This window comes from Anguilla rostrata, chromosome 8 (assembly GCF_018555375.3).
Source record: "Anguilla rostrata isolate EN2019 chromosome 8, ASM1855537v3, whole genome shotgun sequence".
In the NCBI taxonomy this organism is placed as follows: Eukaryota; Metazoa; Chordata; class Actinopteri; order Anguilliformes; family Anguillidae; genus Anguilla; species Anguilla rostrata.
The window spans coordinates 11,903,233-11,919,947 of NC_057940.1; the positions used below are offsets into that span (position 1 = coordinate 11,903,233).

The 16,715-nt window shown below is 42.8% G+C and overlaps 1 protein-coding gene across 1 annotated transcript in view; it reads right to left on the reverse strand.

The window, feature by feature from the left end:
- Positions 1-5,643: 5,643 nt before the first annotated feature.
- The window catches only part of jph1b (junctophilin 1b), a 28,893-nt gene continuing 17,821 nt past the window's right edge, over positions 5,644-16,715 (reverse strand). The window contains exons 3-6 of the mRNA XM_064346453.1: positions 12,967-13,085; positions 7,457-8,106; positions 6,187-6,288; positions 5,644-5,993 (exon numbers count right to left, since the gene is read on the reverse strand). Of these exons, the coding sequence (XP_064202523.1) occupies positions 6,208-6,288; positions 7,457-8,106; positions 12,967-13,085 (850 nt within the window). The 3' untranslated portion in view covers positions 5,644-5,993; positions 6,187-6,207. The remainder of the gene's footprint in view (positions 5,994-6,186; positions 6,289-7,456; positions 8,107-12,966; positions 13,086-16,715) is intronic.

Below are 16,715 nucleotides of genomic sequence, written 5' to 3' on the forward strand. Positions count from 1 at the left end.
GCTTAATGAACCCCTTAAAGACCAAGCACATTGCAGATAGGCTATATTCAGTGCAGGCCTAAAATGGGGGTCCCTGGAAGCAGTCTAGCAGTATTGAAAAGACTGCTGCTCCTACTAGTGGCAGCGATATTCATCTTCAGCGATCTCTGGCTCACGTTGTGTGCAGTGAGTGTTATGGTTAAAAACCTGCAGTTCCACAAGCTGCACCCACCACCCCACAGTCTTCACATATGAGGGCCACACTGAGGGCTGGCTGAGGTTAATTAGCACCCAGTGGGTGGCCACTGTAACATATTTAGAGATTCAACGGAAGCTGTGCAATATATAAGGAAATAATAAATACAACAAGTGCATTAATAATAATAATAATAATAATTACAACAACAACAACGTATTGACTAGTGCAGAAGATGCACAGAACACATCAAAGCGCCATTATGTTAAAAAACAGGCACATATTTTAATGCCACTAGATAAGGTTACTGTAAACATTCTCTTGGCAATGAAAGTATGTCCAGCATGGAAAACCGAGCCTCTCTATGCTGGCATCTTAGCAACGGTTTTTTAAAAACACACTGCTTAAAATACCCGCTCCCTTCTCAAGGTTTTCTCTAAATTTAGAAATGTGCTGTAGTGCAGATTTTCCCAGCATGGTGTCGGTCTGTGCTACTCAAAGGCGAGGGTGAAACCAAGGCCTCCCGTGCCACCTAATCTGGGTTAAGCAGTTTGATGAAGTATGAGCGTCTCCAAAATAAATAAATAAAGCCCTACCTCTGAAATTTCAAATTCTCGTGACACATCTGTGATTACGCTCGCAAAAAACAGTGCTAACTGACATTGGCTATTCCTGTAAGGTAGGCTAACATCTGCTGTCCCCGATTATAGTTTAATAATGATAGCCATAATACAGAGCAACAAGAAAAGAACACGAATGTTTGATAAAATTGAAAGCTAAGGCCCGTTTAGCCGCACGCTTGATGATCCACAGTTCAGTTCGCACTTCATAAACACACGCCTTTCTTTCAAGTATCCGATCTCATCGCTTAACTTGCATCATTTTTTTGTCCCACGTTGTTCTGAGTGGATAGAGTGAAGGAAGCGAGGCAGGTCTGTTTATGGCCGAGCTATCCTCTTTTTCGTTTCGTTATTAAAAATAACAACAAAGTGCCAGCTGTTCGCCTTTTGCTGGCTCAAATTCTGCCTTCCATCCTCAAAATAATGTCATGCCGGCATCTTGTGTTACCCACGGTATGGGGATTCTCGTTGCCATAGTAACAGGTGCACATTCCCGCTGTATCGATGGTACGCGCTTGTAGCGTAGCATATAAGTGGTGTTGCCTACGGCCCAATGTCGGAGGCAGGCCTGGAGTCAGCTGTAACACTCACTGAGGCGGGAATAAGCACACCAAGTGGGGCAGCTTGTGCGCTTTTGTTATTTTTCGCCTACATTAATGGATATGGGATTATTAAAATAACATGCAGACTCTGTGTGAATCGCATTGTTGTCATAGAAATCGGGTCTTATCTATTGTCCTCAGAAGGAACAGGAACAAGAAAGATCTATAGGCTACGGAAAACAGCAAACATTTTTTGCTATTGCTATCTTGTCATTGTTAAATAACCAGCTTTGAATGTAGACTTATTTGCACATTTCTGGAAATAAGGATGGAAAGTCAAGAACAAAATTTTGGGACAAATTATGGGGCAGTTTATGAGGCTATAGATATTGTCATAGTTAATAGTATCACAGTACTGTAAGGTATTTATGATCAGTCATTTGCACACACGCACACACACCATTTGTGGCTGTGTAAAGGCTGCACACATTTCTCTCAGCTTTAGATGCCTTTCAAAATCAAAATCTCAGGAAATGGGTCACTCGAATGGGGAACGTCTGTCATGCTTTTGATACTGTGCAGCTGCAGAACAGAATCATGGATTTCAGAAGCAGGACTCCAAAGATTCAGAGCTTAAAGAGGCATATTTGAGAAGCCTCTGAATCACTAAATGTAGAAACCCTTGAATTTTCCTAGCTTTAATTTTTTTAAATCTTTGTCATCTACCACATGGTTCTAATGACTAATTAAAAAAAAAAAAAGCATTTACACAAGGCTATCCAAAGAGGATGATTGCAATGATTTTGACAATTTATAGCTGCAGAGCACCTTATACTTCTCTGTTAAATGAAATAATAATCATAGCTTTGAAGGGTGGTAATGTAGCATAAGGTTAGGGAATTTAACTTATAACTCAAAGATTGGGGCTTGATTCCCAGCTGGGGTGCTGTACCTTTGAGCAAGGTACCTAACCTGAATTGGATCAGTAAAATGTCAACTGGATTCTAGGCGGAAATGTAATCTGTGCTAGTTGCTTGATTCTCATTTCCTGTTGTAGCTGCTCAGGCTTGCTCCACATGGTCTTATATTTTAAGAAAGGTCAAATTCTTTCAGGAAATCAATTTCCTGAGATGAACGGGGGCAGGAAATCCATATTAACACCTGACACTGCCGCCATTGGCGACAGGCAATGCACCTACATGTAAACCACTATGTGACTGTCCCCGTGAGGTGATAATTGCAAATAAAGAAAGGGAACCGAGCAAGATACCCGCTTTAGACGTCCACACATCACTCAATGTTCTCAAGCAACTGGCGTGACTGCTGCTCTGGTCCGGTAACCCAGCATGGAATGGCGAAGACAGACCCACAGACGGACACATCAGACTGATCCCAGATCAGCAAGGAGGACAGCAGGTGAGAATAGCCACCTGTTGGTGGTGTCCACTGTTTATGGCTTCTTGTAAGACCTGAAATGGCTCAAACAGCCCTGTTCTAGGAATGCTATTTCCATCCACACATTACTCATCCGCACATCAGATTTAAAGGCGCGATTTTGACCGCATCAAGGCCAGGCTTCTCCTGCCTGCAGCAATCACACAGACACAAAGAAAGGAGCAATAATTTCATTTGCTGTAATTTATTATTATTTTAAAATTATAATTAAATATTGGTGGAACCAGTTTGCAAAATTTTACAGAAAAGGTGGGCAGAAAGAGGGGAGAACATACAGCTCATTGACAGGCGCCATGCTGTTCCTATTTTATTCAAATACAGCAATACAAATTTTTTTATATTGGTGGAAGTCTACAATATATTGTATTTTACATAGACCAATTGCAAACGAAACAAAAGAAACATGTTCCTTTTTTAAAATAGTCAAATGTAGTAAATTTTTGTCATCAAATTACAAATTAATTTTTGCCAAGTGCAGTGCATGTCACATTGTCCCATTCAAACGAGTTCCTTTTTTATTGTCAAATGCAGTGCATTACATTGTGTTACATAATACCATTACAAACATGTTACGTTCATTGTAAAATAACATCCAATAACAAAATTTTTTCATTGTCAAAATACAGCTGTGCACACTTTAGAAAAATACCAACAGATTTTGGATCTGTAAAAATGTTTACAAATAGTATATAGACTATGTATAAATGATACCAGCATGCCTTAAAAAACATCCCAAATACAGTCTTTTTAATACTTATAACAGCTCTGAACCCTTTTTTTTTACTGTGGAAATAGCAGGAAATAAATCAAACAAAAAAGCCATGTACATAGCTGTGTAAAGAAAAATAATTTACGAAAAAGAAAAAATGAAATTCATAAATGCTATTACAATGGATGTCTCGACAGTTGGATAAAATTTGGCAGTTTCTTTTTTTTTTACATCTTTACAATAAATTTACGTTTAAAAAAAATTCTAATAAATAAAAATGTTGAACACTGCTTTTTCACCGTGTTCTTTTTTAAATCTTCTCTCCACAAAGGACTCACATACTGACGCAGTCTGTAAGCTCGGTTAGCTACCGCTCTCTGACCTCTCCTCTTCTAGTCCGCACTCATCTTCCAAAGCGCTCTTGCTGTGCAGTTAAAAGGCAACCACCCGCCAACTTCACCTCAGACAGAAACCTCAATAAAGACACCGCAGCCTTTTTTCAAAACCCTTTTCTTGCCTGACCAACATTTAAAAAACAACATTTATACATACTCGAACGGTATATATAATATGCCCCGCCAACCCGTAACTAGGTGGATGGCATATCTGCCACTCCAATGCATAAATAAATAATTTCCTTGATGTGATAACAGCATATAACACACATATATTTAAAATAATACAATAAAGCAAAATCACCATGCTGTACCCGCAACAAAGGATGCAACAGTTATGACTTGGCACGCTTAAATAAATATCTCTCTAGCTATCACAGCCGTCAGACTTGCTATGCTACAGAATTAAGACAGACACACTGCATCTTTGTTTTTTCTTTTTTTTTCTCTGAGGTAAACCATATTTCCACTAAAGACTTGAAATACCTCTTTCTCTACACTGATGGCCACACACCTAGCGACTCTACCTGAATGTATTCAACACAAGGTTCCTGGGGACGTTAATTCTGTAGGGGAAGTTGAATTGCCACTCACAGAAAAACATGCAAGTGAGCATGGGTCCTGAGCTGGGTTTTTTTATTTTTTCATTTGCTAATCTGCTAAACTGCTTGCCAGCATTTCACAGATTAATATTTTCCACACTGGATGCAGAGATCAAAGTCATTCTTCAACAAAAATCCCATGCACAATTGTTTATGCTTACATTACAACGTCATGACAATATTTATTAGCATTATACTTTTAAATTAATATATAACTCAATTTTATAAGACTTTTTTCAAACTCAGTCACTTTGTGTTCCTAGCTACTTCAAACATATGCACTCACGCAAGCAAACCACACTTTTTTTGTGCTGTCTGACATCATTTTAAATTATCCTTTTTCACTCACAAGGTTCTAATATGATAAATTAACTCGACAGTAAATTAATTTCTACAATAGCTGAACTGATATATATCTATAACACAAAACTTGGCAAACTGTACTCATCATTAGAAAAGAAAATGTATTGCACTTGAATTAATTAGTATTAGAATATTACCACAATTAATTTTATGAGGCTTCTCAAGTAACTACAATAAAGGACTAGGGCTCTTTAGAAAGTACCCTTCATCAGTTGGTTACACTCCAGGCATCAAATATAAACTTTTTTGGCCAAGTATAAACAAACAGAAATAAAAAAAAAAAAAAAAAAAAAAAAAAAAAAAAAACTCAAGACAAAAATGTTAAAACAGAACCATGCATGAGCGCCTCGGGCCCAATCCCCCCCACCCCCCCACCCCTCCTCCCCCAGGTAGGAGCCGTTAGAGGATGCCACGGCGATCAGGTGACGGAGTAAGACAGGTGAGTGACGCTCCTAAATGCGTGCGGTTTCTCCTAGCGAGCGGCCGGGGGGGTGGGGGGTGGGGGGTGAAGGGGGGGCGCTGTTCCCCGTTTCCCCTCGGCGGCGCGAATCCTGGGAGCGACATTCCGCCGCCGGCAGATAGCCCACATCTCCCCGCTAAAGCGTCAGACGGTAAAACAGCCAGGCAGCTGCTCGCTTCCGTCAACTAAAAGTGCATCTCCGTACATTTCCCATTAGACCCCCACACCCCCCCCCACTCCCCAGTCCCCACACTCTTCAACCAAACCCTCCCCCACCCTCAAACCCCTCCCAGGTGGAGCAGTCGTGCACTTTGAGCGGTCAGGGCTTGGATCAGCACATTTCTCTCGTGTTTTCTTTTTTTTTTTTTTTTTTTTTTGTAATACTGCGCCGCCAGCGCCCACTCGCTTCGGCTTTCGCAGGGCCTAAAAGGACGACGAGCCGCAAATCGCGGCCAGGGGGCGCCGAGGAGCACTCCCACCCTCCACCCCCCCAGGCCGAATGTTCGTCTCGTCTTGTCTCTCTCTCTCTCTCTCCCCCTTTCTCCTGGGTCTCACTCTATTTCCAGTCCTCCTGTTCCGACTGAGCCTCAGACTGCCTGGCGCCATTTTGTTAAGGCCGTTGACACGCCTTGCAGAGAATTAGGGCCTACGCCACTAGTTTTCACGACTTCACTGAAGGGTCAAAACAGTTAGAAGGTTAGCCAAGTAAATATGTTGAATCACATTCAGGTATAGCTTAATGTATGTATATTACAAGGAAATACGGAAAAACATTAAAACATTTCTTTCCAATGCAGGCTATTCAGTACCGGTATCTACGCACAAAAAACCCTCAGAACAAATGGGATTAATGAATATCTCTCACCTCTGTTGTGGTTCCATCAGGTCAGGTCAAGAAGTGGACAAAAATAATTGCTAAACCAATATTCAGGAGCATTACGAGGGCGACCAAGATGGAATTTGGACCCTGAAAAGAAAGAAGAGACCCCATATCTTCAGTGGAACTTGCTGACTGCAGACGTTCCCGTTCAAACTTACTTATACCAGCTGAAACTTGGCCAGTATTTCTTCTGTTTTTTTTTTATTGAGCCAATGTATATATCCAACTTCATGGGCGTACACCTTCATACATTCCCTCTTGGAAAGTCTACATTGTTTGCACCCTGCAGTGCTAATTTGGCAGGGTACAGCCGAGCACGAGCTCTCCTTTAACCCTCTCATTTCACACTGCAGGACTGCGCAGACAGCGTGTCACAGCGGGCACATTTTACATGGAGATATTTCTGATGTAAAACAGAAACTCAGCAACACCAGATAATACCAATAATAGAGTAATAGATGGTACCAACAACAGGTGACAATGTCGGTATTCTTTGTCATGTAGATCCCGAAGGAAATGTCCATAGACATGAGCAAGCGAATAAATGCACTGCAAATAACACTGGGGAGCATTGGGGCGCAGTGCTTTACTCCTGCACCTACAACTGAAATATTTTATTTTTCCAGAATATTCTCCTTCATTCCAAAACTGCATCGTAAGCTTAATGCGTGGCCATTAAAGCTGTTTCACTGAAGCTTCCCCACCCTTTTTTTCTCCCCAAATTGACGGCCAATCAAGCGTTATTTCAGAGGCCCCTGTTGTCGATTCGGGACAGCGCAGACCAGAATATTCTCTCTCTTCCGCAGCACGACATCAGCCGCCACTTCCCATCACACCGCACTTCAGAAGCCGGACTTGTACAGAGATGAGTCAGAGGGAGACACTTCATGTGCAGCTCAACGGACGATATTTCAGAGCCCAATCAACCAGCAGAGGTCGCTGGCGAGTGATGAGATGCTGTCATCCCAGCCTACTGAAACCCTCCCATCCCTGGGTAACGCTAGAGCCACAGTCAGCACTGGCACGGTCCGGATTCGATCCCAGACCGTGGGGCCCATCCTTAGACTAGACCAGTGCGCTGCATGGCTACTCTAATATTACTAATACTTAAGCTGACCCATTATGATTGGGGGGGTAATAAAGATCACTTCTAAATGTATATATTTCTTTTTAAAAATGTACTAAATGTACCAAACCTCAGACACAGCACACGTTCCTCTGCAAAAGTCTGAGATATTAATTAGCGAAAACTTACAGACTCCTCCTTGACGACATCACAGACCTCCGTGCTGGCTCTCTTGGTCTCGGCAAGACTCTTTGGCTTCAGGGATTCCTGTTTTTTAAGCTTTGGCTCGGGCCTGCTGTCTTTGGCTGCTGCGGGCTTGGGGGTGGGCGCGCGGTAGGCCCTGGCCGGCTGGGTCTGCGGCTTGGCGGCGGGGGCGGGCTGACTCGGCTGCGCCTCCTCGTCCGGCTCCTCCGGCGGGCCCTTCACGTCCGCCCTCACCAGGTAGCTGTGGTAGTCGGAGTGCAGCTGCCCGTTCCCGGGGCTGTTGACGTGGGCGTGCTCCGCCTTCTTCGGATGCTTGGGCGGGGCCACTTCCTGCCTCACGGTAGTCCGGGAGCCCGCCTTGGTGATGGTGGCAGGGGGAGCCTCGATGGCGGCCGGTCGGCTGGGCTTGGCGGCGGGGGGGATGCTGTTGTACTGGTGCTTCTTGCTGGCGTGGGGCGAGGGCGGAGGAGTGGGGCAGGGACTTTGGTTGGGGCTCTGGTTGGGGGTCTGGGTGGGCGTCGTGCCTTTTCGGTAAAAGTGAGGGCTTCTCGTGGGGGATTTCTCTTTCTTTTTCTCTTCCGGGACCTCCTTGATATCCCTGGGATCACTGAACCTCTGTCTGATATAATCCGGCCCTGGGAAAAGGAAGCAAAAGCTAAAAAGTTAGAACGTCCTTAATAAAGGTTAAATAAATAAATAAATAAACGGTGATGACTGTGTAGGATTTAAATATCTGGCATGGTAAGACTTTACAATTTAAAATTGAGTTGGTAGATAATCAAGGACCAAAACAAGAATTCATGTGAAAATGAAGGTCCTTTTGTAATAAATTCCAATGTGTTTTCTTTGAAGTTCTTTCATCAAAGCATGTTTCTCCTTTGAAACAAAGTTACAAAGAATGTGGCACTTAACAGATACCACCTATGACATCTTGCTCTTTCTTTCTGGAGGAAATTTGTTAATTTTTCAAAATGGTCCTCAAAAAATAAAGTAGGGGGTAACACAGAAGGGGCGAATTGTGGCATTCAGAACTAAAAAATGAGGCCAGGAAGAATTTGATTTAAGTCTTTTTTGTGACCTGGCTGCACTCAAATAAATCCAGCCCTACAGCAGAATAAAACCCAGCGAAAATAATTCAATCCACACCCTGTGACACGTGACAGGGACACTTTCCAACGCTGCAATCTTAGTCTTATTTCAAGCAGATTTTATAACATCAACCTGGCAGAGATTCCAGCAAAGACATAAAATACACAGGCCTGGGACCGATGAGGATAAATGCTGAATCTGCAAGTCCACTCGTCTTTGTGGTTCAATTTAATTTATTTTCTTGTAATTCACCTATTCAATCAATGTGTCCTTTGACCCACAATTAAATGTGAGTGAAGCTTTTTCCCTAACTGTTTCCGAACAGTTTGTTCATTTGAAATGAACGCTTGCATTAATTTTGGAGTTAAAGTTCTCGGACAGTTAGAGTTCAGGACAACTGTTGACTGGATCTGTGCCACTGTCCTCATTTGGATCCCGTTTACAGAGAGTCTGAGTAAACGAGATAAAGAGTGAGAGTGATAACGAGAGAGAGAAACAAAGAGAGCAAGAGAGGTAGAGGAAGAGATTCCTCTCCTTCCACTCTTACGGTTGTCAGTATTTAACACAACAAGCCCATCTTCAGCCTCACCAGGCGCTTTTTACCGTCACATCCAGCCATTCTAATAATTGGATTACTTGCTTGCATTCTGATCCAGGCTTAGAGCGCACTGCCATGCACCATAAGTTGCGGTACCTAGCATTACACGCCTGCTAATCCCACTGATCTGAGCAGGCTCTCCTCAGCTAATTAGCCACTTCTAAAGGGTGGCCAACTCTGAGCTCGACGCTCCGAGAGAAGCATCTCTGCCCTGAATTGCTACTGTCCCATAAAATCTTTGCTCCAGAAAATCATGAAACCTCACTTTGATACCTGGGAGCAGATCCTAATGCTACAGTCACCAATTAATGAGTTAGTCTGGTTTTGCCAGGACAAAACCTGTTTCATAATGTAGAAGTAGTGTCATTGTTTAGGTAGGCGTTTCAAACTGGGCTTCTGGGCACTGGCTCTAGGTTCAATTCCCGGGAGGAGCACTGCAGTTGTGCTGAGTTTTGTGCTAAACCTGAATCGCTTCAGTAAAATTGCAGGCTGTTTTTTTTAACAGACTCTATTCTTAAGTATACATTATTACTGGCAAAAATATATGTACGTACAGTTACAAACAAAAATAAAATAAAAAAATACAAAATAATAAAAAAAGAACATGAAGGGAAGGAAAGATTTAAAGACTGAAAGCTAAAGATGGGTTAAAAATGAGGGAGGAAGGGAGAGGGGGGGGAGGAGCCTGACTGGACGGGCTCTCTGAAGGAATGGACAGCTGCTCGCAGTTGGTCCAGACTGAGAGCAAAGGTATTCCGCCCCCACCCCCCCCCGCCCTCGCCTAAACCACCCCTGACACCCTTCGCCCTCTCGAGCAGGCTGTACAGAGACACCTCCACCTTCAAGGCCAGTTTTCAGCTACACCTCTCTTATGGTCCTCCGTGTCAAAACGTAGGCCTGGACTGAAGCCATGCTGTGTACTTACTGTTAATAAACATGACACATGAAGTCAAGTGTTTTTTCCACATCAAGCACTTTTCTTTCTTGTCCATTTTTTAATCTTGCCTATCACCGAAATTCATTAATTAAAAAAAAAAATACTGAATTGGTTAATGTAGTCAAATTAAAATATGATATTAAGTATGAACTCCGGTCTGGACTATATAGCCTACACTGTATCTTGTATATTACCACAGATACTCCTTCACTAAAAAGGCTATTCAAAACTGAGGTTTTACAGGAGGAAATGTCCTTTTTTCATCCTCGGTAAAGCTCAAGCACCGTCACAATGCCATGCACTCTTAGGCTTCCAGTTTCAGGCTGAACAACAGGGCTTTTAAAGTCTTCCGTCTCAGTCTCCTCCTTAAAGCTCAGTTTCCACCACAAACAGACCATTGTGACCCACAGCACACCCCTCAATGGTTGCAGTCTAACATTACATTTTCTCAGAATATTTATTTCACAGCTTTTGGGGGTCTTTTCGAAAACTCACCTAAACAGCACCATGAAAATATCCTCAAAAAATATTTTATAAATGTATTAATAAATGTCAAAGAAGCTCAACATTTATCTTTCCATCAGATATGGTGATAAATGTTTTTGTATTCTGTGAATTTTCTTTTCGACAAGAAATTTTAAATTGATAAAGAAGCGTGTTTGAAAGGCTACTCAATAAAACCAATATTTTAAGTAAATGTCTATGAATATGACTGTCCTTCTATATGTCTGTCTGTCTACTTGTCTGTCCACCTGTCCATGTACTTGTGCAAGTTCATCCAGGGAGTCATACACATCTTAAGAGTTGTCATAGTAACTACAGGTACATTACATTACTTGTACATTTTTGTCCGGCAGGTTATTTCCTGAACCAATGCAGGCTAAGCACTGTGGCTTTAAAGATACACACTAAAATATGACCTCCACTCTACTCCATTAGCTTCAACAAAATGTAATTCTGCTATCTAATGATTCACAGATGATGACCTCTGCTCTACTTATGAGCTGCACCAGAACATTATTCAATTTTCCTTCAATACAATTCAATAAAAGAGGTGCTAAGTACGGATTATCTCCTGCCAGGCACACAACAGGAATGCATTCTTTTGGAATAATGTATTCAAAAAAAAGTTCTCCCTGGCGCTAGCCTAAGTCATATTTAGGAATTGGGGGTGGAAAAAGGTGAGGTCATTCAACAGATATTATGCCCTCCCCCCTCTGCTGCACCACCTGTATGACCCAGAGTCATTTGGAAATCATCCTGAAACCCACTCGCTGGTGTTCGCTCGAGTGACTGGGGATTACCAGTGATTTAAAAGATAGCTCCGGTCAAAAAAATTAGCATTCGATATTTTACATGAACCCGGTGCTTGGCATGAATGATTGTGCATTGTTAAAACGGGGCCTGCAAGCCCAAAACTGCTACATATTTCTTGGTATCACAAAGACATTCTTGGTAAATATTTTATTCCAAATCAATAATTTCTATAACTAACAATGAAACATCAAGCTTTTGAAATTCTAGGATGAAGCCAAGACTAATTAAGGCTAAATTAACTCAATCTGGCTCCTATTTAAAAAATTAATTTGTCTCTAACTTAACTAACAAATACATTAAACTCTAGTTTTTTTCACCGTTTAAAAATTTTTTTTTTTAAACACATTTAAACATTAACATTTTAATTAATTAAAAAATAGAAATAGAGAAACAATTTGAGAAAAAAATCCTAATGAGCTTATTTCACTCCGATTCAAATTTAAAGACAAATATTCAGGTCCAAAATGTTGAGCCTAAGGGGAGCGTGGCCACCCTCTGTCCTCTCATTGGCTGAGGGCAGACAGTGAGGAGAAGCCAGGACCACCAATCCGACGCTGACTGTGCCTGGACCAGCGCTGCTAATCCCTGCACTTTTGTCCCTGGCAGAGGCTCGCCTCACGTGCTCAAACATTTTCCACCAGCCAACAGCGAGTTTAAGCGTGGATTACGTCTGCGACTGAGAAGACAGCAGGAGGTACTCTGTACAAAGAGCTGAATGAGCCGCACCTGACAGCCAAATTAGCTGATACAAACACGCCAGTTCCTGAAAGCGTACCCAACGCCTGTTCCCTGAACAATAAACAGCGGCGATGGCCGGAGGTAGAACATTGTGAGCATCACAATGGCTCCCAGCTGTCAATCAACGACCCGTGAGAGCCAGTCAAGAGACTGGTCTCCATAGCCAAACGCTGATTGTTTAAGATCAGTGAGTCATTGACAACACATGATAACTAAAATGACATCACATTACAGCCATTTCACACCTGCTCTAAATCAGTGTAACGTGAAATAAAGTACGGAAATTAAGCATTCAGTGGGCTTATAGGTGAAGCAGTATCCATGGGAAAACGATGGCTGCCACTCTGAGTCAGCAACAGCACAAATAAGTGCTAGAATCAGTTATCCTGGCAAAAATATTCAGATATCCTGTTAGCATACCCAGCATTAAATAAAGTGCCCAGTCTTTTGATCATTTTTTGTGTAGGCTATATGCAATTGCAGTCGGAAAGCTGATCTGATGATAAGCCAGAGTGAACACCAAAGATATACCAAAACCCAAAACTGGGTCTGACAAAGCATCCAATCAAAAGCCTTCCTTGTGTTTTATTATGTCAAACAGAACCACAGGTGTCTTTTGACAGCATCAACCTTTAAGCACAGGACAGGACCATGCGGTCAGTCAGTCTGCCAAATTACCAATAGGTGGGCTACCCAGTCTAGGTATATTCAATATATAATATCTTCAAAGTAACAAAATATGAGGGTATGAGCATGTGTGTATAATTCCTCCCCCCCCCCCCTTAGATGTCTTTGGACTTGTGTTTGGCAGGTTACCTGGTTGGTGAAAACTTGGAGAAAGGTCCCTGGCCACTGCTCTGGCAATTTCGGCATCCTGGATGGCGATCTTTGAAGCCTGGTCAGAAGCGTCTGCTTTGGCCCTGGCATGCGCGGTTCTAGACAAAGCAGAACCACAGCCCATTAGGATGTGGGGGCAGGGGGGAATGCAATTAATGACAGACACAACTTATCACTAATGGAAACCGTGTGAGCTCAGTGCTGATTTTTTTATTTCATTAAATTTGATGAATACTCAAAATTTGGAAACGTGTCATGGCACAAGGCAGGTAACAGAAGCAAAAGTACAGATCTTTGACCTGGACATCAGGCAGCTGAGTGTCTCTCATTGCACTGCCCGCTTGACTTCAGAGAAAAAGTAAATCAAGGGGGGGGGGGAGATAGAGACAGAGGGGGGGGGGGAGAGAGAGAAGGAGAGAGCGAGACAGATAGAGCAAGAGAGAGAGACAGAGAAAGAGATATATAGAGATAGAGTCTTTAGAAATCCTGCAATACAATACTATCCTGCTATGAGGAAAGACATCCAGGACACAGATCTCTCAGGACAAGATAAAACGCGGGACACATTTCGAAAAACAACAACAACAAAAATCTTTTTATGGCAAATTATGGCATTGCAAATGAACAGCTGGGGTGGTGGGGTAGGTTACGGACAGGGCCTGAGAGGGGATTTTTAAATAGATGTATTAAATAAATCTCTTTAAAAGCCCCGGAACCGGGCAGAGGCCGGGGCAGATGGCCTTCACCCCAGCGGAAGGGTGTAAGCGCGGCCTGGGAGATGGAGCTGCTTTATTTCAGAAAGCTGATTCCCACAGAACTCACGGCCAGAAAACCAAGGCCTCCCTGTTTCACAAACGCTACGAAATTCCACCAGTAAGGCCAGGCATGCACTTGGGATCTTTTCAGGAATCCGTCTGAGAAAAATGTACTGATTAAAGAACTGTGAGGTTTTTAAAAGTATAATGGAATTTACAGCTGGCAATTCCTTTCTGCCTTTAACATTAGCACAGCGTTTTAATTCAGGTAGATGTTTGTATATTGCCTACAGGGCTATTCAATCATGATCCTGGAGGGCCAGAGTACCCGCAGAGCTACTCAACCCTGGCCCCGGAGGGCCACAGTGAATATAGGGCAACTCAAACCTGGCCATGGAGCGCCACTGGTTCTCAGATGGCTATCTCACAGAACAGAATGCAGAAGAGGTCACAACGATGCTGCTGGTGAGAGTGAGAACATTTCCCTGTTCCTGCTCAGTTCAACTCAGTGCAAAAATGGTTATAAATACAACTCAGCAAACACCCTCATTTTATGCCACAGCTTTACACGTTAACCATTAACAAAGCTAGAAATTATCTGAAGCAATTTAGGTAAGAAAGTACCTTAGTGCAAGCGTACAACTTCAAAGCTCGGCATGAATTCAAATCGGTAACTGCACAATTACATGTTCTTTTATCACCATGACGCACAGACAAAGCTTTGGGGACGGCAGGGAATTTTTGACCAAAGACCTGACTCACATTACACCATTATTACACATCCCACCTAGGGGCAAAAGTGGTGTGTAATGGACAGGTCTGCTACAAAGTTTGGTCAAGCTGCAGAGAGAAAGACACATCAGTTATCTTTTTTTTTGGGGGGGGGGTTAGGGAGTGGTTGAGAGGATATGTTAAGCATGTCGGACTTCTGAGATTGGCTGAATATCACGCCAGGCCTGACAGGCGAACTGGAATCTCTCTTTGCCGAAGCAAGCGAGGAGCTTACGTCTGTGTGCGCGAGCCGGGTAGAATCTATTTGTGTGTGTCCCTCCGTGGGACTCCGGAGTATTTAAGACTACAGGGCCATCCATCCGAGCACCCCTCTAATTTTAGGGCCTTCTTGAATTTCAGACCCTGGCCTCTTTTCGGGGCTGTTCGTGCCAGTCTGAGCGGGGCGCACGCTCGCGCGGCGGTCTCTGGGAGCCCTGGCCTATTTGGAGACTCTCAGAGGCACATGCTGACGCTGTCCTACCCAGACCCACGTTCCCCCTTCCCCCGCAGCCAGCCCGCACCCCACCCGCTACCCACCACCCCCTACCCCCTGCTGCTAAGGAGCGCTCATACGACAGGACGTTCCAGAAAGGAATTTGCCCCGAGACACCATCTCACACAAACTCAGGGGCGGCCCGGGCGCGCGGCTGCCGCCTCCATCTTCTCCTCAAGTCAGGGACGCAAACCAGCTATGGTGGGAAATGAACACCAGCCACCTGCCAAATGCATTTAATCTGTGGCTGGTACGCTTCTCTGCTGCGCCAGCCACGTTGGCAGGTAACCACCCATCACTCAGAATAGAACAGGAGGTCCTGTTCTATTCTAATTATCTAGTGGTCTGGTAAAACTGTGAAATTGGCTGAGGAATTTTGGGGTGCCTCAGCCACTGTGGTCAGTGGATGAAAGTAAATTTCCTGCCCTGAAACCTTTCTCTTCACCTGCTCTAATTCATGCATAGCCCTCTACTCGTTTAAAGACACCAAGAACCCCATGCAGTTTGTGCATTTTATTGAGTGGTTTGTGAACTTATGAGTGTTGCCACAAGTTTTTGCTTCACTTCCAAAAGAACAAACTCAACCATCAATTTTAATCATCTAAATTTAATTTGAATCTTTAAACCCACATGGTGCAATAAGTGCACGGTTTAAAAGTATTTTCTCATTTAGATTACCGAAAATAATATTAAGGCAGTTAAGTGTCACGTGACATTATCATACATTCCTTTCAAAGAGAAATTGGTCGTGCCTGGTTTAGGCCTGCTAGTAATGCTATTGAAAACTAGGAATACCAAATCCTTCTTTATTCATGCATATAGCAGCATAGTAAATGGATTACATGTACCCTGCAAATTCAGTGGCTTATTTTCTGTGTTTGAGATGTCTCCGGCACTGTGATTGTCTTGCACTGTAATTATGTTCCTTGTTCCTTTACATGCATCCTTATATTTCATTGTAGGTCTGAACATTACAACTAACCTTAACAGCTGCAGTAATACATCTTGTAAGGAAACAAGATGATTCTACATATTAAAGATGAATTTTACCCATATCAGCTCACTTAACATGACGTATCTGCTAAATAGGCCTACCTTAAAGCAAAACATAAAAAAGTGTCCAAGTTACACTTCTTCTCTTCACAAATTTCTGAACTTGGAAAACTGCAAACACTGGCAATTATTAGTAAAATAAAGCGAAAGACAAAAGATTTACTGAATCCATGCCGCTGATACTGTAAACCAGAGTGATTGCAAGACACTGGTAATATAACACCGCTGTCACTGTACCTGGGCCCACATAACACAGAACACAGCATCTCTCCACAGGTGTCAGTCCAATAATTCATATTCATATTAATATTAATATTTTACAGCACCTTCCCTGCTTATGAGTCAGAATTATCACAGGGTTAGTTTTTTTTAACAGCACAACATAAAATAATGTCATCCTAAGTGCATATTTCAGGTTGCAGACAAGTCTGCACCCGAGCTAGGCTACATATAGCCTACACGTTCTAATATACATCTCGTATTTTACTCGTGATTTAGAATCGGTGCTGATATTATTATGATATTCATACATCCTATAGATGTACAATCACAATCCATACAGTGCACACACACGTGCATACACACACACCCACTGTATTCACACATCCTATAGATGTCCATAGATGTATAAAGTCTGTAAAAAAATATATATTGGG